This window comes from Myxine glutinosa, chromosome 1 (assembly GCF_964187855.1).
Source record: "Myxine glutinosa chromosome 1, kmMyxGlut1.1, whole genome shotgun sequence".
In the NCBI taxonomy this organism is placed as follows: domain Eukaryota; kingdom Metazoa; phylum Chordata; class Myxini; order Myxiniformes; family Myxinidae; genus Myxine; species Myxine glutinosa.
In genome coordinates, this window is record NC_136261.1 from 279,704,729 (window position 1) to 279,728,640 (window position 23,912).

General features: G+C 46.4%; 1 protein-coding gene across 1 annotated transcript in view; it reads right to left on the reverse strand.

Moving 5' to 3' along the window:
* Positions 1-216: 216 nt before the first annotated feature.
* POLR1A (RNA polymerase I subunit A) overlaps positions 217-23,912 on the reverse strand; it is a 106,560-nt gene continuing 82,864 nt past the window's right edge. Inside the window, exons 32-35 of the mRNA XM_068132944.2 lie at positions 17,036-17,230; positions 16,133-16,250; positions 15,794-15,958; positions 217-1,265 (exon numbers count right to left, since the gene is read on the reverse strand). Coding sequence (XP_067989045.1) covers positions 1,165-1,265; positions 15,794-15,958; positions 16,133-16,250; positions 17,036-17,230 — 579 coding nt within the window. The 3' untranslated portion in view covers positions 217-1,164. The remainder of the gene's footprint in view (positions 1,266-15,793; positions 15,959-16,132; positions 16,251-17,035; positions 17,231-23,912) is intronic.

The following is a 23,912-nucleotide window of genomic DNA, read 5'->3' on the forward strand; positions in this document are numbered from 1 at the left end:
TCCATGCTTTGTCCTCTAAATACCGAGTGTCAAGCAAGGAAGCAGCATGTGCCATCTTTTAAAGTCTTTCAAACACCTCGGCCCAGGTAAGAATCGAACCGCTGACCTCGCAGACCCAGAACGGATGCTCTAATCTCCAATAATTCAAGAGGACCAGGCACAATGCAAAATGTTTTAAGATACGATGAATACATTATGAGAAGACAGGTGAAGACATAGAGCAAAAATAAAGTTTATTTGGAATAAGCAGAAATTTGTCAAGATTTTGAAAAATGACCTACACTTCAAATAGCAAAAGCATCTGGCTTCATTACAAAAACTTTCTGTCGCTTCGCTTCCCCTCCCAACCCCCACACCACACAATGATTTTGGCAATGAAAACATAAATAAATTAATCCATTCCAAACATTGTACTCTTTGTAAACAACAATACTTGTGCACATTTAAGCAGAACTTTCAAAATATTTCATCAACATCAGTTGTATTTGTGGATGGGTGAGCAGCTTCAAATGTAAAAATCCACACTATCAAATTTAACAAAACGCAAGTCTGATTCCCACATTTATAGATGTGCAGTAAATATATAACAGGACATACATGGCTATGTACGTGTGGGCGTAAGAAAAGAAAAGTTTTGGCTATCCAATAACTTTTTTCGACAAACGAAATAAACTCTTCCAAGAAAATAAGAAATTAGGAAGAAAAATACTTTCAGACGGATTATACAAACTTGTATTGAAAAAAAATATAGAAAATGGCACGAACCAGACTATAGTGTTCACAGAATTTTTTGAATGCCACCAAAATGGTAGAAATTGAGCCCAATTCAGATGCCTTTTACATTTCCTGTCCTCACCATCATCATGTTTTCTCCACCCCTTCCCTTTATTTACCCATTTACTCCAACTGATCGAACCTTCTTTTTCTTTATCATTTTCATTTTCTGACTTTTATTTCATCTCAATCTAGCCCTTATCCCATTGCAAACACGTGCGTTGTGTGCACGCACAACACACCAACGGTAGGTCATGATCTTCAGCAGATACCTAACTTCCCTAGCCTTTGTTTAACATTTTGTGACGACACCTTCTGCTTTCGTTTTTGCCCAAGATATCGTTTTTATTTAAACCATAAATAATAATACTTGTACACAAAAACAAGAAGTTAGACAAGTGGCTGCTTTAGATCGAAGAGGCCCGTACCACCTTGTACTGGATGGCCGACCACCAGGCAGGCAGAGGGAGAGTGGAGGAAGTCCGGAGTGCCTTTTGAGAGTGGGAAGAGAGAGAGAGAGAGAGAGAGAGAGAGAGAGAGATCAGTACACAAGAGAAAGAAAAATAAGGATTGGGATGGGCAGGGAGGGGATTAAAGATTTTCTAAAGGTTGAGTAGAGTAAAAAAAGGGTGTTGTTGTGTGTGTAAGATATCAGATCTGGACCACGGGCCTAGATATAATAAACACAGCCTTTACTCAATCACCGCCATATTCCTCTCCTCAGCTCCTATCATCACCCACTTTACCAGTGCCCTCTCGTGTCCAAGATCACGAGCATTTGCATCGTCAATGTAATGACAGAACAACAGGGGTGAACAGTGTATAACAGACTAGAAGAGCTCAAAACATTTGTTTCATTTTGGTGATTACATTTGCCCGAATTCGCCATGTACACTTACCTTTCTTTTGGTGCTTATCTACTATAAATAGATGAGGTGTGTGTGTGTCGTTTATTGTTATCTCAATAATTTGCATTTTAGAAGGTGGAACAGAGTCCTCCCAGGACTCAAAGTATCAACCCCCGCTTCGGTGAAGGATTGCTATTCATGGGCTAAGTTGTGAAATGTTGTTCTCAGAGTTTTGTTCCAAGGGCTCTTTTTAGGATCGTCACTGAGCCCCGTCCAGCCTCCAACTGCAGTTCATTTGTGGTAATGTTACCAGGGATGTTTTTTAAAGATCACTGCAAGGTTCTTCTTTATCATTCCTGTTGCCCCAATTGTCACTGGTACAATTTCGGAGCTCTTCAGCTTCCTGAATCTTTTCACTTCATTGTTAAGGTCTTGGTATTTGGTCATTTTCTTTATTTCTGCATTATTTACACCAAAATCACTGAGTACTGAAACCACAATTAGCAATACCTTCTTTTCCTTTTTGTATCTGAGTACTATGTCCAGTCACAGTGCTTTGTTTTATATGTTCACACTAGATGGGATCATCAGGGCATACGTGGGCATTATATCCTTGTTTTCAATGATTACTTTTGGTTCATATTTCCATGAATTTTGTGGAATTGGGATATGGAAACTTCTGCAGAAGTGCCAGTGGAGTACTCTACATACCTTATTGTGCATTTGGGCATACAGCTGCTCTGACATGAGTTTCTTTATATCTCAATAGGAGGTGACTCGTGCTTTCTATTTCTACCTTGCAGAACCTACACTTGTCTGATTGACTCGGTCCTGTCATCTTCTTAAAGCCATTGGTGTGGTGTCCTTGGTCTTGGTCTTGGGGATTTATGATGATTTGTTCTCCGTCCCAGTTGAGCTGACTTCTTATCTATTCCGGTGATCTCTGTCTATCCCCAATCTGTCCAACTCTTTTTTTTACATCTCCCTCAAATTTTGCCTTTCTCCCAGTTGTCACTATATATCAGCTTGTTATCGCTGTGACAGATCAACCTGCGTGTCAGGTTTTGCGGTCGATTCCGAGGAGAATCATCGTAGTGCCGTTACGCCTCGAGAACGGGCCGTCGGCCATTTTGACTCGCGCGCTTTGCGCTTCGCTCAAGGTTTTTCACTTCGCTTCAAACCATTTTCACCACATTCAGACGCTAATCTGGTGTGTGTGTGTGTGTGCAACGTGGCTTTTGAGTTGGAAATCTGCGGTTCGCCGAGTGGGAGCCGTGGAACGTCCATACCCGAGGGTGTGATTTCCCAGTCGCCTTGAGGGCGCCTTTACGCAGCTTTGGCAGCGGGACTGTGACTGTCATCCGAACGGGATTCTGGTCTCGATTAGACATCGTTCTGAACATTCGCAGGAGCGAATCGACTTTGGCTTGATACCGGAATAGAGACATTGGGAATGTTCTTCTTTTCGCTCACTTGGAGCACAGTGAGTTTTATTGTACGAACCTGATGGTACCATCATAGGAAATATATATATTGGTTGTACAATTGATTACTATTGTTTTTGTGTTGTTATTCTTGTGTGACCTTAATACAATATTTGTTTGTTGGTAACAATTGGTGTGGTTTCACCATTGATCTTTGACACAGAATAACACATCTTTCTGCCGTGACTCCTCTCGGGGCTCGGAGGTACACCTAACCAGGGGGTTTGGGGAGGAGCACGTAACAGTAGTCTGTTGAGCTTTTCACGTACTCTGCTAATCCTATGGTCGTCGCTCTGTGCACTCGATTGAGTTCCATCGGGCCATCAAGCCGCCACCTCCTTTCCTCGGCAGGTACATTCTTGGGATGCACTGATTTTTGTAAAACATTTTGTGAACAGTGAGGAGTTTCCTTGTTTGATATCTAGTTTTTTGATATCCGCTTGTGGCCAGTTTACTATTCCGCAACTGTACTGGAACACCGGTACTGCGAGTTGGTGTAAGGCTTCAATTTTGCTCCTTTGAGCAAGGTACGTCTTCAGGATCAGCCTTGTTCTACGAAGGTATTCTTTGGTAATGGTTTTGCTAATTTTTGTTACAAATTTGGTGGCCATCTTCTACTCCAAGGTATTTAGAAGATGCTTCGTTGTCTAGCCCCAGTGTTGCTGTTTTTGTTGTTTTGTTGTTTGTCTAGCCCTGTGTTGTGTGCCGTTGTCTAGCCCCTAGGTCTTGTCCGTTTTTGTTGGTCTACCTTGCACAACTGTGCACTTGACACTTATATAGGCGAAATTCCATTTGGATGTCGTCGGAGAACCATTTTACTAATTTCAGTTATGCCAATTTTTCGTCATACAGTCCAGAGTTTTAAATCATCCATGTACAGTAAATGTGTCATCTTTCTTGTTTCTTTTGATGTTATTTTATTGGATGTTAGGGTGTGTGTGAGTGTGTGTGTGTGTGTGAGTGCGTGTGAGTGTGTGTGTTGGTGCGAGTGCGAGTGCGAGTGCGTGTGTGTGTGTGTGTGTGTGTGTGTGTGTGTGTGTGTGTGTGTGTGTGCACAGGTGCATATCAAACATGAAAAAACAAACATCCGTATGTTTTTTTGTGGTGTTCTTCTGGAGCTGATATGGAATGTGATACACCAAAATTATCGTCACAACAATCTGGAATAATTCCCATGTTTCTAAAGGTGCGCCATGTTATGGTGCAGAGAGCAGTTTAATAGGTCCTTCCACGGCATGGCATTTTAATTACAAAATAAATAACAAAAACAATGACAACATTGTAACAAAGCATATATTAATTAATAATCATAATATTAACAACAACAACGTCAGGAGACGACGATGGTTTACGACCGAGCGGTATTCAATGACAAAGGACGGACTATAACCGAAACAGGCCGAGACAGGCCAGCCCCGCAAATGTCAAAACGAAGGTTACTGCCGTTGAAATGAGATAGAAAATAATGTATAATCAGTTATGAGGTTAGTTAGCTACACAATACCGAAAATGTGGTGAAAAATGAAATGAAAATAAATAAATAAATAACAAAATGGAAAAAAAAGAAAAATGAAAAATCGAGCTCCATGGGGCTAGACACATGACAATGGCCTAACCAAATACCGAAACCCCTGTCAGATTCCACCAAACCCCTCGGAGAAGATGTAGCTTGAAATCGATTACCCCCTAAAAAGACATCTTTTTCGGGCGTGGCTCCGCCCACAATGGGCGCAATACGCCCACTCAAGGCAGGACATAACTAGATCATGATATCAACCTCCCACCCAAGTTTCATCAAGATCGGATGATATCATCGGGTAGTTATGCTGCGGACAGACAGACACACAGACACACAGACAGACGCACACACATGACGAATTTTGTGGTCACTTGATAACTCGTGAATAAAACACAACAACAACATGCATTTTCAACATGCATGCATACAACTCGTGAATCAATAATATTGTTACAGACGCGGTTTTAGATGTTAGTTTACCGAGCGGTTTGGTATTACCGCGTCCGAACAGTTACTCCCCGATTAGAACCCGATCCCGCCCGACGTTGACCAAATCGCGCTATGCTAAATCAATGAAGGAAAGGACACAACGGCTGGGATTAATGAAACGACACAAGGGGGTACAGTTCTCAAGACCTCTGGAGGAGGATATAATTGGTGATGCAGAAAAGGGTAGATTACACGGTAAGAGGTAAAGCACAGAAAAGATGGGCACTTAGACACAGTCTTATCTATCCCCGACAGACCACAGACAAACGGGACAAGACTGACTTACACGGGGATTGATGGCAGGGAAGGACAGGCAGTCGATAGCACAAGGTGCACCTTGGCTCAGGGGCAGAATCAACACGGTCCGGTCCAGAGATGCGGGGAGGTATTTCAGCGCTCAGAGGTGGCGTCTTCTCTCTCCAAGCTGAGGGCGCATCTGACGTCACCTCCCTCTTCCTGCGCATGCCCAGCGGGGAGTGACACGCCCTCGGCTCGTTAGCTCCGCCCCAGATGGAATCGGTCCGCCGCTTCTATTGGGTGCGGGGGGTTACCGGGCTCCGCCCTTGACGAGGACCTGACAGCGAGCCCCTGCGTGGTAACCCCGTCGGAGCACATGTTCAATGGCGGCTAACCAAGCCGGAGTGAGGACGCACACTCCCTGCGCCGCCGCCGCTGTTGTTGTTGTTGTTGTTGTTGTTGTACCATGAGGGAGAGCTGCGGGGAGGTATTGGGAGGTCCTAAACTTTCTAACGGTGCCATACAATCACATTCTGGTGCAACGAAGAGTCAGAATTAATGGAAACGAGTCCTTAACTGACATAGACTAAGAATAACTAGCAAGATGTCCTATAGTTGTCTACGTGAGATGCGGTGGACCTGGATGCGACATTTAATTGGGGGAAATAGGGGAAGGTCGGGTCTACAGAGTGTTGTTTACAGAAAATGGGACTAGGGAATGGGGGATTGGGGATAGTTGGGAAGTATTGGGGAAATAGGGGAATATTTACAAGCGGATATGGATGGAGGCCAATCTCATATCCGCAACATTGCACCCTTCTCTACCTCGGGGCGTCCCGACCCGATAAATTTTTACTTACTTTAGTGTGGCACTCAGATGTAGTTCCCTCTACTATTAACTCAACCCTGAGTGCGACAGTTTTACAGATGTTCACAAATGAGTAAATATGCCCCCCTGCGACGTTGCACCCTTCTCACAGAAACACACCCACAGGATAACCGAATCGCGGAAAGAATCCTCAAACTAAACATACAGCCGGTAGGGAGCATTATTTACACAAGACTGATATTTACACTACAATCCAGGACCTGTTCTTTGAGGAACACATGCAGATGTTATGCATAGAGAGAGCACGCATGCCAGCATCGATACACCAACCCACGAGTGCCCTGTGGCCTTACGGCCTTTAATAATGTGCAGAGCACCCCATACATACAGTCAGCACCATCCGGTGCACCAATAAAGTGTTCAATAATCACCGGTGGTGTCGCAGCCGGCCGATGTTCTGCCGCTGGTCTTGCCTTCTTGGAGCACTTGGCCTTCTGGCTTCCCTAGAAATAAAGAAAGGCGCCAACCGCGTCCATTTCTAAATTGTGGCCGTCAGGGGGCCAACTATAGTGGTTCACCTCTATGGCATAGGTGCCACGTTGACCCAGAGGTCCATCCACGGGTGGTGCTTGCCCGCAAAAGAACTGCGGTCCATGGGGGGCGGCCACAAAAATTGCGGTCCATATGGTGTATCGATCCAGGCAGCAAGCAGCGAAAGTACAGGCCCACAACTGCGGAGCCAGCACCTCTCTCTCCTCTCTCTCTGCCCCAAAGCCAGATCCTCGGAGGTGGGAGACAAAAGAAAAGACAAGTGAGTAAGGTGGTAAGGGCGCAAAAGTGCACGCAATATTAGGTAATGCACACTAGGGGCACATGGGAACCAGGTGAGACAGGTACGTTCCTACCGTACGCCCCCCCCCCCCACCAGGTAACCTACATGGCCCCTCCCTTACCCCTTACTGTTTCCACAAAACACAACACTACCCATAAACATCTACTTTACACATCAACAAACGTCCCTACTGTCTTCCCCGTTCCTCCCATAAACCAAATTCGTCTTCTCTCCCTCCTAACCAATCAAATTTGCCATTTCCAACTCTCATCAAAATTTGCCATCTCCAACTCAACATCAAAATTTGCCATCACCAATTCATCATCAGTCCCTCCTAAGGAGGGAGAGATGGAATCACCCCAATGTCTCATCCACGTCGTGATGCGTCTCACAAATCCAACAGCAATTCTCATTTCCTGCAACACAGAACAAAGGAACACAGGTGTGGAGTCATCATCATCACCTCAGGTAAGTGGCTGCGTATGGTGCGACAGGTTCATCAATCCTAACTATTTCCTAAATGACTTTAACAACTTTACATTACCCGGGGTCTTTCCCTGCCAATCCATTGGCCAACTTACACTATGGGTTCTAAAAACCAATTCCCATTGACCAAACTGTGGTGCTTCTCAATTTGGGGTCTCACTCCCCCGATTCAACACTCGGTGCTCTCGCACAATTTCTGGGCTGTGACGTGTAGCTCTCCCAGCAGGTCTACCCACCTGCACACCTCCACCACTGTAGTTGCCACCCGAGCTTACCTGCTCCTCACCCTAACCTAACTAACTGGGGAAGGCCCTCTCGCACTCTCACCCCCTCAGTGCCCGCTCTGGCACGGGCTGCCCGATCCACACCCGGGATCCTCAGGCACCCACTGACACTAACGGCTCCCAGAGCCCACCTGCGGCCTCACCTGGCCGACATCCTCACAGTGGTGGAGTGCCCAAACCAACTACACACACTAACAGGCTACACGCCCAGCCATTTCCACAACACTATTGCACCCATCCAAAGACCATTCTTTCACCCGCACCACAGATGCCAATATCCAACCACAATTTACCTGTACCCTCTACCTAACACTTACACTACCCGCCCCGGGTATCCGTGATGGGGGTCCACTCTTCCCCCATTCACACCTTCGCACCATCCACTCCACTCCACAATTTCCACCATACTCACTCCACGACCATCCATTCCAATACTCCATACCATTTATTCCATACACCTGTCCTCCATTCACCTGTCGTTGCACACCTGTGCAATCATACCTGCACCCTCCTCCTCTTCCTAGACCATTTGGTCAGCACAATACACAATCACCTTCACTCAATCATACACTGCTCCACACACCTGTTCAGTTGCACACCTGTGCAATCACACCTGTTCAATTCTCACACAGCATCATCTCATTTAACTACTCCCCTCTGAAACTTGCGCTTCCCAGTCGTCCCTTTAAACTATTGCGCTCCCTCGTCATTATCATCCACTCTAATCTACCTGCGTCCCCACTACAGGTATCAGTCACTAACTAAACCTTAACGTTACCTAATGTCATCTTCGCTAGATCCCTATCAATATAACCTAACCCACCCGGGCTAGTTTTCACTGCCATCAACCCCATAAGCTATAGCGCATTTGCCCCACTCATGGGAAGGGTGGCAGGGATGCCACCCTTACCCACCGTCATACGGCGCGAGTGGGACTTTGTGGGACCACCTCGTATGCGAGTCGTTGCCCGCCTGCCGGACCCCGTGCGTCGCCCCTTGCGGGGTCAGCGCGGGGCCGAACCGGCCGGGCCCCCACAGTACATTACCCCCAAGGGGCTCTCGTGCCTCCCCTGTCCCTCTAACAACTACCCCTGTTGGTGTCGATGCATGGGTCACACTTCCGCAACCCGCTACCCATTCCATACCACCACAACCTTGCTCACTCACACCTCGCACCTCTCCCATCACCGGACCCTCTCGCTCGCACCCTCGTTCCATACCCTCCGGACCAGCCATACACCTCACTCTTGGCCTCTCACGAACATCCGGGTCTATCTCGACCCCCAAGCTTATTAAATCACCTGGCGCATCATACGCACGACCATATTGGTCACCACTTACACCGGGTCCTCTTTCTCTTCGCTTCTCCTCCATCACCTGCGAATCCCTCATCCGGTTAATGAGCACATCATCACGATCCGAACACAGACTTTGGACCAATTCTTTTACTTCCTCCTTTATCTCTTTCTTATCCTCTCTCCGTCGCTTCTTAATTTCGCTCACCCCTTCTTCCACTTCTTCTAATTTCTGCTTCACCTCCTTCATCTCCTCGTGCGCCCCTTTAAGTTCTTCCTCTAACTCCACTTAATTTTTTTCTATGTGCTCCCGCACCTCCCGCTCTTTAACCTCCATCACCTCTACCAACTTGTTCATTTTCCTCGTCAGGTCCTCATGTACCGTCTGATACTCTTTTTTAATTACCCCTACGTCCTTTTTCATCTCCTTCTGTGTCGATTTAAAACCCTCTATTACCGCTGTGTTCTTCTTTACCTGTTCCCCCAACTCCTTTTGTCCCACTGTCAGTTGTTCTACTCCCAGCGTCAACTCCTCTATACCACCTTGCAATTTTACAGTCCCCTTTCTCACCTCCTTCTCCATGCGCTCCTTACAGTGCCTCACCTCCTCGCGCACTCCTCCGACCTCCTCACTCACACCTCTTCTGATCTCTTCTCCCATCTCTTGCATCTCCTGCCCAGATGCCACCCTCATCTGCTCCATTTCCTCCCTGTGAGCATCCAATTTAGTTTCTACCCCCATTCTGACCCCCTCTATCTGCTGCCCCATTTGTTTAACTTCCCTTTCCGCTTGGTCCCTCATGTCCCTCAATTTGCCTTCCATACTGTTTTCTAACCCCTCTCACCCCTTTTTCATCCCTTCCATTTGATTCTCCTGAACGGCCATTCTGTTTTCTACCCCCATTAACCCCTCCTGTATTTCCCCTAATCTATTGTCTAATCCCTCTATTCTACTCCCTAACCCTCCGATCTGGGCCCCCATGTCCTCCCTCAATTTCTCGCTATTGGACCCCATGTCCTCCCTCAATTTCTCGCTATTGGACCCCATTTGGCCCTCCAATCGCTCACCCTGAGCATCCATCCGGTTCCCCATTACCCCCATTTGGCCCTCCAATCGCTCACCCAATCGCTCACTATCAGCCCTCATTTGCTCACTATTAGCCCTCATATCGTCCTTCTGCAGGTTGAGGGTCGCCTGCATTTGTGCCATAAATTGCTCCATGAGGGCCTGCATTTGGGCCATCCCTCCCACTTGTGCAGCGGGTGCGGCCGCCGCAGCCATGTGCGAGGCGCCATTTTGCGAACCTGCCGCCCTCACTGCTTCGCTCTCCTCTTGTCCCTCAATTTGGTCCTGGATCGACCCTGCCTCACTCTCCTCTACCGGAACCCAGCCGTCTTGATCCGCCATAGCGCGACTTTCAAAATTCGGGTTTTTATTTTTGTAAAACAAAATCAAATTTCGCCGTTAATAATTTCGAGCGCGTGAAGCGCGCTTCGGGTCCAATCCCACTTCCCGACACCAAATGTTACAGACGCGGTTTTAGATGTTAGTTTACCGAGCGGTTTGGTATTACCGCGTCCGAACAGTTACTCCCCGATTAGAACCCGATCCCGCCCGACGTTGACCAAATCGCGCTATGCTAAATCAATGAAGGAAAGGACACAACGGCTGGGATTAATGAAACGACACAAGGGGGTACAGTTCTCAAGACCTCCGGAGGAGGATATAATTGGTGATGCAGAAAAGGGTAGATTACACGGTAAGAGGTAAAGCACAGAAAAGATGGGCACTTAGACACAGTCTTATCTATCCCCGACAGACCACAGACAAACGGGACAAGACTGACTTACACGGGGATTGATGGCAGGGAAGGACAGGCAGTCGATAGCACAAGGTGCACCTTGGCTCAGGGGCAGAATCAACACGGTCCGGTCCAGAGATGCGGGGAGGTATTTCAGCGCTCGGAGGTGGCGTCTTCTCTCTTCAAGTTGAGGGCGCATCTGACGTCACCTCCCTCTTCCTGCGCATGCCCAGCGGGGAGTGACACGCCCTCGGCTCGTTAGCTCCGCCCCAGATGGAATCGGTCCGCCGCTTCTATTGGGTGCGGGGGGTTACCGGGCTCCGCCCTTGACGAGGAGCTGACAGCGAGCCCCTGCGTGGTAACCCCGTCGGAGCACATGTTCAATGGCGGCTAACCAAGCCGGAGTGAGGACGCACACTCCCCGCGCCGCCGCCGCTGTTGTTGTTGTTGTTGTTGTTGTTGTACCATGAGGGAGAGCTGCGGGGAGGTATTGGGAGGTCCTAAACTTTCTAACGGTGCCATACAATCACATTCTGGTGCAACGAAGAGTCAGAATTAATGGAAACGAGTCCTTAACTGACATAGACTAAGAATAACTAGCAAGATGTCCTATAGTTGTCTACGTGAGATGCGGTGGACCTGGATGCGACATTTAATTGGGGGAAATAGGGGAAGGTCGGGTCTACAGAGTGTTGTTTACAGAAAATGGGACTAGGGAATGGGGGATTGGGGATAGTTGGGAAGTATTGGGGAAATAGGGGAATATTTACAAGCGGATATGGATGGAGGCCAATCTCATATCCGCAACAATAATAATATAATAATTTGACAATAATAATAATAACAAAGCTATAATCCCTGCCCTGGCCAAATCACATCTGGGCTTGGAGAAAGGCAAGCTAATGCTCAAGCACAACCGCAGGCAGGTGTGCTACCAGGCTGTGAAGAACAATGTAAATTTGGTCCAATGGACCAACGGGCCCACTAGTATTTTGAAACTGGCTTGGTCTTTTTGAAATGTTACATCTTGGCTCGTTTTTGATAAGCTTTGCAGTCCTCACAGCATTTTCACAATTCAACAGGATATGCTTCTCTTTCTTCCCTTGATGGTCCTACATTCATCTATCAATCCCTTTTACCATGCATACCCCCATTTGTTTTATTTTGCATTATTTTATTCTACCTGTTGATTATTTGGTGCACATATTTGTGTGGGGGTGGGGGGGGGGGGGGGGTTTCCAGCAGATTTGTGTTGCACTCATTTTTGCATTTTTGCCATTCCCTTCCTGCATTGGCTTCATGCACGTGTGAACAGTGAACGCTCAACACCTTACCTTGTTAAGCGAATTCACATTCTAGGATTTGGATTTTTCTGATATTTGTGCAGTATTAATGATCACACACGTTTTTTTGTGATCACAGTGGTCTCTTCTTTTTTCCTGTTCCTGTTGATGCTTCTTTATATTGTTGCGGTTTTGGAATAAAGGATACTCCCCCTCGTAGGTAGACGCACCACAACATATAGCCTCGCAATAGTTCAGTTATTTCTTAGTAAATGTAAGCGTAGTCCTTTGCTGTGTTAGTTTTACGTTGAGCAGGCCCGTGAGTAGGGCGGTCTTTTGGCGCTGGAATGCCACGTGCTCGGCCTGAACAAGTCTGGCAAGACCGAAGGGAGGAGCTGCAGGGGGAGTGGCTAGTAAGCAACGAGATGCGAATCAGGGCTCGAGGGGAGTGGCTTACCACGGCGACGAGAGGTGGGGCTTGGAACATTCGAGTAAGGCCGGGGTGGAGCCATAAAACCCTGCCCCGGGTACCCCCACCTCAGTTGAGAGTCGTGCAGCCCATCAGTTCAAGTTGGAGTCGGGATCGGGATCGGAATCGAGTCAGAGCCGGGGAGTATCGTGAGTCAGTTGAGTTCAGTTGGAGTTCTGAGTTGAGTTGGGTTGAGCTGGAGTGCGAGAGAGAGAGAGAGAGAGAGAGAGAGAGAATCGCCCAGCCTCTGGACAATTGCCGGTTATCGTCATTGTACACGAACTTGCCCCGTGCCCCGTGCCCTGCGCTCTGTGCTGTATTAATCGCGTTTGAGAAGACAACCCGTTCCGGGCCACAGACGCGCGATCTCCTCCTGCCTGCCTTCTCCTGCATACGTGCCGTGACCGCCAGAGGGCCACGCCGGGCGAGCTGCCCCGGAGCGACCGATGGCAAAGCGCATTTGGCGCGCGAACTTCTCTTCTTCTTCTCCCCGTGTGTGTGAGTGGGCCCTTTGTCTGGGCTTTAAGTTAAACTGTTAAGCTTCTGCTCTGTGTCCCCTTTCCTTTATCCGAATCCTGCACATTGTGTAAACAAATCGTGTTATTCCTCTTATTTGACCGTTCCCGTCCCTTCCATTAATTGGCCTCGCATGGTACGAATAGAACCGCTCGAATCGGGTTCCATAAAAGTAACGGCACGAGTCACATGATACGCATACCGCTCGGGTGTACTTGATTAAGCGTGGCATGTGCGAGGTCCGGTCCCCGCTTTCGTGGCAGCGTGGGTCAAAGGTACGAGCGGCGTCGACCGATACCCTTTTTCACGCTTGCTGCGGAAGTGGCGATTCGGCCTCGTGGACACGAAGACCCAAAGGGAAAAAGGGGTTTAATCCCCCCTTTGTAACGTAGAACGGGCTTCGGGAGATCTGCAACAATATTTTTGGTATGGACTCGTTATTGATACTTTTTTGACATCCTTAGTTTAGCTTTGAATTATTCCCATCATCCCATTTTATAGGAAGGTTTCTGCAAATGTTTCCTACCGCTATTGGCACTGTATATATTTGCATAATTATATTCCCATCTATGAACATTGTTTGCTAGTTTAAAAAGCAAGGACCTTCGTTGAAAGCACTAATAACTTCAGAGGTCCTTCTCAAAAACAACAACACAACAACATGCATTTTAAGACCATTTTCCCTGCTAGAGCGGGGGTTAGCCTTGCGGTCCCCATGACAATCTTCTCCATTTTGCCCTATTTTCTGCATCTCTCCTTGTTAACCCCCTTGCCCGCATTTCTTTTTCCACCACCTTTAGTCCCTGGTGTTGGGCTAGCGGCTAGGGTGCCGGCTTAGGATCCTAGGATCCTGGGTTCGAATCCCGGTCAATCGCTGAATTAACGCCATGGGGGGTTGACTCAGCCTGTCATCCTTCCGAGGTCGGCTAATTGAGTACCAGTTCACTGGTAATTCCCTGCTTGTCGTTAAAGGCGGCAAAAAGGGTTGGCGTCAGGAAGGGCATCCGGCCGTAAAACATTGCTTCAAAAAGGGGACCGAAAAACAACAACAACCACGGTTCCCGAAAAAAGGCCAACCCCCGCTTGCGGGGAAAAAATGGCCTCTAAAGGTGTTTTTATTTTTATTTTTTTTAGCCAAGTCTTTCTCGGTCTTCCCCGTCCTCTACTTCCTTCTACATTCATTTCCATCACTCTTCTCAACCAGTCACTTTCATCCTTCCTCAACACTTTTTTTTTGTTTGTTTTTTGTATACAGAGTCGAGGCTCGTGAAAGAGCTAACATTTATCAAACAAACAAATCAAACAAACAAGTAAACAAACAAATCAAACAAACAAGTAAACAAAGTATATAAAAATGACCAAACCATCTCAACCTGTTCCTCTTCACAGCATCAATCACAGGCTCTATTCCCATCATCTTTCGCAATTCATCATTTGTCTTCCTCTCTCTCAACGATACTCCGCACATCCACCGAAGCATTCGCATTTCCACCCTTTCCAGCCTTCGTTGCTGCTCTACATTCATGACCCATGTCTCGCTCCCATAAATCATAACACTTCTCACACATGCAGCATACACCTTTCCCTTCAGCTTCAACGACACTCCCCTACTCATCAGCATGCCACTCAGTTCCCGAAACTTCTTCCATGCACATCTCACTCTCGCAACCGTTGCCGAGTCTGATCCACCTTCTCCATTCAGCATGTCTCCGAGGTAGCAAAATGTTTTCACACCTTCCAGCTTCACGCCGTCTCCAAGATCCAACTCAACATTTCCTCCATCTGCAGCTCCCTCTGTGCACACCTTACATTTGAATGTAGCTGCCACACTGGTTAATGACCCTCTCAGACCACTACATTTTTGATGAACCCACTCAGCGCACATTGAATGGAGTTCACTCCGACACCCTTCCTGCACACAGCACATGGCCACTTCCCAATTCTTTCCACCTCACCACATGCTTTACCACTTGCCATCACCTTTGTCTTTCCGATATTCACCTTCAGACCTTTTGTCTCCATACATTCCTTCCACTTGTTCATCTTTTCCTTCAGTCCATCCATACTTTCCGCATTCAACACCAGATCATCTGCATACAACAACTCCCATGGTAAACCCTCCTTTACGTTCTGAGCCAGCACCTCCATCACAGCCACAAATAGTAGTGGACTTAGTACCGACCCCTGATGCACTCCCACCTTCACCTCAAACTCACCACTGTTCCCATCCTTCGTCCTTACAGCTGTGCGCACTCTTTTGTACATTGCCATCACTACTCTGATCAACCATTCCTCCACTCCGAAGTTCCTCAACGCTTCTCAAAATTCAGGTCCTTCTCAAAAAGATGTTGCAAAAGGTCTCTTTCTCTCCCGTTAGCAACTGACTGTGGGCCTTATTGGTAGAAACAAAAGCTACAGCTTTACAGAAAAAAAACGTATATCAGGATCAAATATGTACACATGTATATGTATACACACACACACACACACAGACACACACACACACACACACACACACAGACACACACACACACACACACACACACACACACACACACACACACACACACACACACACACACACACACACACACACACACACACACACACACACACACACAGTAGTGTGTGTAATTTTGTACTTACCCTGAATTGTTGCCTGTTTGAGAAAAGCCATGCTAGTCTCAAAGGTCATTTGTTGCAGAGGCGAGGGTGATGTCGCCATTGAAAAGCGGTTGCAAGCCACGTAGGTCCCAGAAACGCACATATAGTCAGCCACGAGCGATAAGTGTCGAGGATCAATGGTTATACCTATCAAAGAATAAAGTGGTGATTATCGAGTACCAATGTCCATATCAACCTCAATATGAGGCACTCCATCCAATCCTTCTTCATGTTTGTGCCCTCCCATGACACCCCTAAACCACCAGCACCCATTACATGCTCATTAGGAGCAAACGCTGCCGTTACCACCCAGACTCTTACCGTAAACCGCAAACACATCTCTGACTTCCCGATGGATGACACGAACAGCAGCTTCAATCCCATAGAACCTCATTATTTCCATAATGTTGTTGCAGTAGAGTCGGTTTAAATCCAGAACCTAAGAACCACATATGTGTTATTCATAAAACTCAGCAGTGGGAGAAAAAAATATATAACAAAAAAGAAGATTTATTCGCAAGATCAAACCAGCACAGACTTTGGGGATTTTTTTTTTTTTTAGCAAGTTAAACAAACGAAAAAAAACCTGCTGATTGCATTTCCTCTGGCTCCCTTCCCCCTCCCTTCCTGTTGATGCTATCCTGCTCGTCTTTTCCCCCGCAAAGCGGGGGTTGGCCTTTTTCGGGAACCGTGGTTGTTGTTTTTCGGTCCCCTTTTTGAAGCAATGTTTTACGGCCGGATGCCCTTCCTGACGCCAACCCTTTTTGCCGCCTTTAACGACAAACAGGGAATTACCAGTGAACTGGTACTCAATTAGCCGACCTCGGAAGGATGACAGGCTGAGTCAACCCCCCTGGCGTTAATTCAGCAATCGACCGGGATTCGAACCCAGGATCCTAGGATCCTAAGCCGGCACCCTAGCCGCTAGCCCAACACCAGGGATGAAAATCCCATTGTAGTTTTAAAAAAGAATGCCATTGTGTGCTGGTACCCTGGACAAATTGTAAATTATTGTACTGATCTTTTGAGTTAATGTATTACTACAAACCCAGAAATTGACGAAAGAAAACAAGCAATCAGGTGCTGCATATGCACAAGTGAACCTCCATTTTATATTTGCTGCTGTCATGAATATAATGGCTCTAAATTAGATTGAATAACTAAGACACACATACACACACCATGCACGCACGCACACACGCAGGAGGTGTGTGACATTCTTGCCTTTCCATGATTGAGCATCTCATGGAAGTTCAGTCCCTCAGTTTTTAGCAGCAGCTGTTCCTCTTTCCCTTTCCCTTCCTCATGGAGAAAGCAGCGGGTTATTCCCTTGGTTTCTTTCACCATTGCTTCTTTGGCCAACCCATCAACCAATTTGCACATGTCTATTGATGTGTTGATGGGTAGCAATAGACTTAGCTTGGAGGTCAAGGATTGGGAAAGGAATGAAGAATATGATTAATACATGTCAAAACGACAACATTATTTCATGGGAAATGGATGAAGAGTATGCTTGATTCATGTTAACACTATTCTTTTTTGGCAGCTTCGAGAAAAACATTAACCAACTTGTTACCTTTTCTGAGCAAAGCCGAACAATTCTGGAATAAAAAGGTGAGGGACGTTCAAAACGTTTTGAGAAATAAATACTTAATAGTCCGATCATATAAAATGAGTAACAAAAAAGCTTGGCCAAGAGCACCTTTTTTGTATACATAGTCGAGTATCGTTGAAGATCTAGCACACAGAATGAATCAGGACATAACATACAAAAACAGGACGCAAAACATGCATACATGGAGAAGGAAATGCCAGCGAAGAAAAACTGGGAGGGATTTCGGTGAGGTTGATGAGGGTAGAAAAGATCATGGTTTTGGAATGGGAACAATCTGAGATGGCAGTGGATGTGGAAATAGATTCCACAGGCAGGAAAAAATAGAAACAAATGAGTGTAGTGATCAATGATCCTGGATTTAGGACCGTGTAATCCCTGCAGAAATCTGGGGGAGGGGATGGGGGGGGGGAGGGAGGGAGGGAGGTGGGGAGGTGGGGAGCAGGTGGGGCAGAAAGATCAGAGGGTGCAAGACCAGAAAGGAGGCGGTAGAAGACAGAGACCACCGACCTGTCTGCCATGGCGAAGTGTTAAGCCTGAGTGTTGACTGAGCTTCAACACAAGAGATTCTGAGGACTTTGAAGGCCTAGGTTTCCACAGCGTCAAGCTGAGCAAGATGTAACTGGGTCTGTCAATGGCTTCTGTGAACAGTTTTATAGATGGAAGGTAAGCCCACAGATGTAGGATAGCTTTGTCCAAAAACGTTTGCAAAACTTTCACCAAACTCCTTATCAAACAGGGAGAAACCATTAGCAAGGTCATGTGCAAGAGTCTTAATTATTATTGTGAAGTGGTTTGAATTAGAAGAATGGTAATGTGATGATGCAAATGGGAAGTGCTGGCAATTAATATTTAACATTACCATCATGAGGGAATGGTGCATTTTCATCACAGGAGTCACGACTGGTAGCATAGGGTGGCGAGGGACACTAATGGCATGATCGGCTATATACAGTCACGTGAAAAAGTAAGTACACCCCATGTAAAGTTTTGACTTTTTCAACATATTTCAACATACAGCTATTTGATCTTCATTTCAACAATTTTGATAGATAAAGGTGATATAATATAACAAATATCATGAAACATTTACATTTTGTAGTCCATTGTATAATTTAAATAAACATAAATGCAAATTTCACATGTGGAAAAAGTAAGTACACCCCTACATTTATCACTACTTCAAATACCTAAAATTAGAATCAGGTGCACCAGCTCAGGTGCAAATGATTAGAACATCATTAGAGATGATCTTGGAGGAACCTGTCTTATTTAAACCTCAGACATTTCGTTTGGTTTGCTCTTTGTGGTTGAAGTGTGCGGCGTCACCATGCCTAGATCAAAAGAGCTCTCTGAGGCCTTCAGAAAGAAGGTTATAGATGCCTATGAGTCTGGGAAGGGATTTAAAAAGATCTCCAAACAATTTGAAATCAATCATTCGACTGTCCGGAAGATCATCAACAAGTGGAGAAGATTCCAAACAACTACCAACTTGTTCAGGGCAGGCCGCCCCAGCAAGTTCAGCCCGAGAGCAGACCACAAGATGCTGAAAGAAGTCTCTAAGAACCCCAGAATGTCATCACGGGACCTACAGGTAGCCCTTGCCACTGTTGATGTCAAAGTGCATGAGTCTACCATTAGAAAGAGGCTGCACAAATTTGATCTACATGGGAGGTGTGCCAGGAGGAAACCTTTGCTGTCCAGAAAGAACATCAGGGCAAGACTAAAGTATGTCAATGAACACCTCGGCAAAGACCAGCACTTCTGGAACAATGTGCTCTGGACAGATGAGTCAAAGGTAGAGCTATTTGGCCACAGTACCAGAAGACATGTTTGGCGAAAACCAAAGACAGCATTTGACCACAAGAACCTGATACCAACTGTAAAGCATGGTGGTGGAAATATTATGGTTTGGGGCAGCTTTGCTGCATCAGGGCCTGGGCAGCTCACCATCATAGAATCCACTATGAATTCTTCATTGTACCAGAGGGTGCTTGAGGATAATGTGAGGCCATCTGTCGGAGAGTTGAAGCTCAACCGAAGGTGGACCTTGCAACATGACAATGACCCTAAACATACCAGTAAATCCACCAAGGAATGGCTGAAAAGAAAGAAATGGAGGGTTCTGGAATGGCCAAGTCAAAGCCCGGATCTAAATCCCATCAAGGTGTCGTGGGGGGATTTGAAACCAGCTGTGCATGCAAGAAACCCCTGAAACAGCAGGATGACAGCTTATAGCTGGGTCAGGATTCGAACCTGACCCCCCCCCCCCCCTTCCCACGCCTCCTCCCCCCCAAGCCCTCTCCCTCCCACACATCTCCCTGCTCTTAAATGTTGTGTGCTCAAGTGTTTGTGTGCTTCCCCTTCTCTTGTCTTCCGCTCCCTCTTTTTATATATTTTGTTTGTCTGGTTGATTTGTTTGTGAAGTAAATGTCAGCTCTTTCACGAGCCTCGATTCAGTATACAAAAAAATATATATATATATCGCACAGCTGAAATAATTCTGCATGGAGGAGTGGGCAAAGATTTCTCCCAGTCGATGTCAGAGACTGGTAGACAGTTATAAGAAACGCCTACTTGAGGTTGTTTCTGCCATAGGGGGCAATACCACCTATTAGAGCCAAGGGTGTACTTACTTTTTCCACATGCGAAATTTGCATTTATGTTTATTTAAATTATACAATGGACTACAAAATGTAAATGTTTCATGATATTTGTTATATTATATCACCTTTATCTATCAATATTGTTGAAATGAAGATCAAATAGCTGTATGTTGAAATATGTAGAAAAAGTCAAAACTTTATATGGGGTGTACTTGCTTTTTCACGTGACTGTAGCAACTAAATACCACTAAATACCAATCCTTGCACACCACCAATTTGGTTCAACTTTCACAACCTGGAAGCGCAACAGTGATGGCAATCAAGCTGCTCTCCTACACCAGATTTCCAGAAATTTCAAACATCTACAACCCCCAAAAGCAAAGTCAAGGTGGTTCCATTAAACCCTGAGCACATTCCTTAGTCCTCCTCTCCTCCCTCTACAAGACAGTACAAAGCCAGTCTCGCTATCCTGCTACAATACTGACCGTTACCCATGCAATGAAATGGCCTGCTTCCCTTCAAAGGAAATGCTTCAAATCACTTTTTCAACTTTAAAAATGGAATAAAACTCCTGGTGACTCACTCGTGATTTTTTTTCATCCATGTTTGACAAACCCGAAGAGCACTTCTAAGATTCTAATAAAAAGGTATAGTCTAGTAGGAAGACTAGGTCCCCCTGCACCCCCCGGAGATATACTTCTAATCAGTGTTTCTAGATTGGAAAAAATGTGTAGAAAATGACCAGCTATGGCCCCAAGCTGAAAAAATGTCCCACATACCATTTTTATGCAAATTACTGCTGCCATTATCAAAAAAACGATTTTTGACATATCTCAGCCAATATTGCAGATAATTGAAAAATGAAGGTGTCTAGACCCATGTTTTGAAGGGCATAGATCATGATAGAACTATTCATAACATGATTACATGTGTCTATGGTATACTAGTATGCTAATTAGTGCTTTATTTACAAAATAATCACAGTTTTACGAAATAATAGACTCATATTAAGGTCCGTCTACACAGACGTTAACACAAAGTTTTATTTTTCTAAATATTACAACTATCAAAATAGTCCTAGCACTCAATGTGACCACTCTTCTCTTGCTTGTTTTAGATAAACATCATTAGCATTAGTGATTCTACACTGAGTCAGTCATCATCATTTTCATCGAAATCGTCAGAGTCAAACTCTTCTTCTCCTTCCTCTTCCTCCTCCTCTTCGTGCTCTCCTGTGTTCAGAAGATCCACCAGTGAGGTTGGTAGGATGGGACCACTGGACCACATTGGTTTCAACAGTCCTTCATCAGTCCTTATCCATCCTTGCTCCTCATAAGGTTTTGGCTTTTCGATGATAGGTTGATCGGCTCTTTTGTACAATGCTACGCGGTGGTTCACACGCTGGATGTGCGGCTTCAGGGCAGACTGGCATGGAGGAAGGCGAGCCAGATCAACCTTGGACTTGGATGTGAGGGTCTTGTCCTCTCCCACCATTTTTCGTAGCAGCTTGGCACGGACAATGTCCACTGATGACTCGCGACTCTGGCCGTACATCACACAGGTGAATTTTTCTAACTGCCTCTCCACCTCAGGGTTGGCATCCCAGTTGTCACCCAGTTCACCGAATGCCCTGTGAAACCTGGGATTCTTCTCCAGCTTTTTCAAGGGCCCGACTTTTCCCTTCCCTTTGAAGGCACTGGTGCAGTCTTCTCCGCTGAACACATAGTACCCCAGGAGAGTGGCACAGTAGTCCTCTCCCAGGGATTCTGCCAGCTCAGAGACGTTGACAAGTTGGCGATGCTTCCCTGACCCTGTATCCAGGTGAATCTCTCCATCAACAGCCTCTCCATTGCCTCACACACTGTTTTGAGGCAAAAGAGGGACTTTGCGTAGGCCTTTCCACTGAGAACACCTTTGAGAGATCCACTTGTTACTAGTTGTGCCTCAAAGAGAATCTCTGCATATCCAGAACCACGCATCTTGTGTCCAGTGAGCATCCCGGTGTAGTTCATGGATGTGTGGAAGGGTCCAATCGTTACTACATGACTAGCAAATTCATTTGGCCAGCGCCAGATGATGGGAAGGGCTTTCATGCAGACACCCAGATCAAATGTATTCAGGACCCATCTCTGACCCACCTCAGCAGTTGCTGCCTCGGAACGCTTCAGTAGCTCACGAACAACTGCGTTGTCTGTGATCGGTTGGTGGATAGGCGTGCAGTAGTCGACTGTTGATTTGCTGGGTGGGGGAGAACCAGTTGCAGAGGTGAAACCCCCTAGCCCAGGCACAGGCTGCAGGCCACAGCTTCCGATGTATCTGATGAAGAGCCAGATGTAGTACTCTTGCATCGTAGTGGCATAGACTGTGTCATTCTCTGCTGGCGGTGTGAATGATGAGCCTTCAGGGAACTTCGGGCCAACGCGAGTAAAGTGCAAGGGTGGGAGAGTTTTTGGTGTGTCGACCTTCAGGCTACGCTGTTGTGACCTATTGATGGTAGGTAGCATTCGGTCCTTGCTGCTCTCGAACCCGGGCTTGACCTCCTGCACCATGATTCCTCCAGCACTGTTTACAATGTTGCTGCCGTGCACACTGGTAGTGGTTTTATTCAAGTTGTCCCACTCACAGTGGAATACAAGGTTGCCCTCTCCTGTCACAATTTGTGGTGTACGATAAGTTGAGACTTCATCCAGGACCTTGGCGAGAGCAGTTTCCAACTCCAAGGCGAAATCGTAGCTCTCAGAGTGTCCAAGCCTGTGTAGTATTGTGGTGAGCTGTTTGCTTCGGAACAGGTGCCTTACAGTCACACAGAGGAGAATGTGCTTTGGTAACTTCCATTTTCCATCTGACACTGCACGGCACAGATCTTGTCCAATGGAGAAGACCAGACGCTTCACCTTTTCTGTCTCGATGCCCTCCTTGCCAGTCATTAGCACGCTGAGAAAGCGGACAAGGTCTGGAGGTAGGATGTCTTCAGGATTGAGCTCCATGTCTTCAGCTGTTGGTGGCCATGGTTGGTCTTTACACTCTCTGAAAGCCTGTAGAATACCCTGGCGAAGTTGGAGGGCAACATTTTGGTTCTTGTTTGTGCTTCCGAGTGTGAATGCTCGTGCGAGAGCATTGGAAACTGTTATGTTTGAGCTGTGCACAAGCCAGAAAGAAATGACATCACATTTGTCATGATCAACCTTCGTGAAGTGGATATGCTCCTTGATTGGGTCATTCTGTAGGCGTTTCAGTAGTTTCTCTGACCGATAATTTGAGTTCTCATATCCATTCAGTTTCAGTTCCTCGACATAGAGCAAGCGCAAGGAAGAAAGCTGTAGAACTTTATTCTGCTGGATGACCTGGGTTTGAATGTGTTCCAGTACTGAGTTGAATGCCTTTTCATGGGCGGCTGACATGCAAGCCTGCTCCTTTGGTGCTTCGGCTCTGTGAATCGCACGCTCATAGTTGTAGAATGCTGTGCGGAAAGCTTTAAAACATGACGGATGGTGTTTGGCCTCACATGCAAAGAGGTCTTTGTTTTTCACCTTTCGATGGAGTCGATAGAGACCCATTTTCTCAGCCCGTGTTTCGATTTGCTCCCATGCATTTTCTTTGTTTTTAAAGGATGGGAAGGTTGTAGGCCTCTCAGTATTGCGATGAGCATCTTTGGTCTCAACTTTCTCACAAAATATACACTCTGGCGGGAAGATGGGTTCAGCAGAACCTCCTGGTTTACGAGGAGAGTGATGCCATGATGAGGTTGATGGCCCTGGTTCTGTATCATCTCCCAGACGATGAAAGTGGCGGACAAAGTGCTTATAACACTTGCTGTGATATCCTACTCTTTCTAGGTCATCAGGAAGAGTTGCCGGGATCTGATCACATACTGATTGCATAC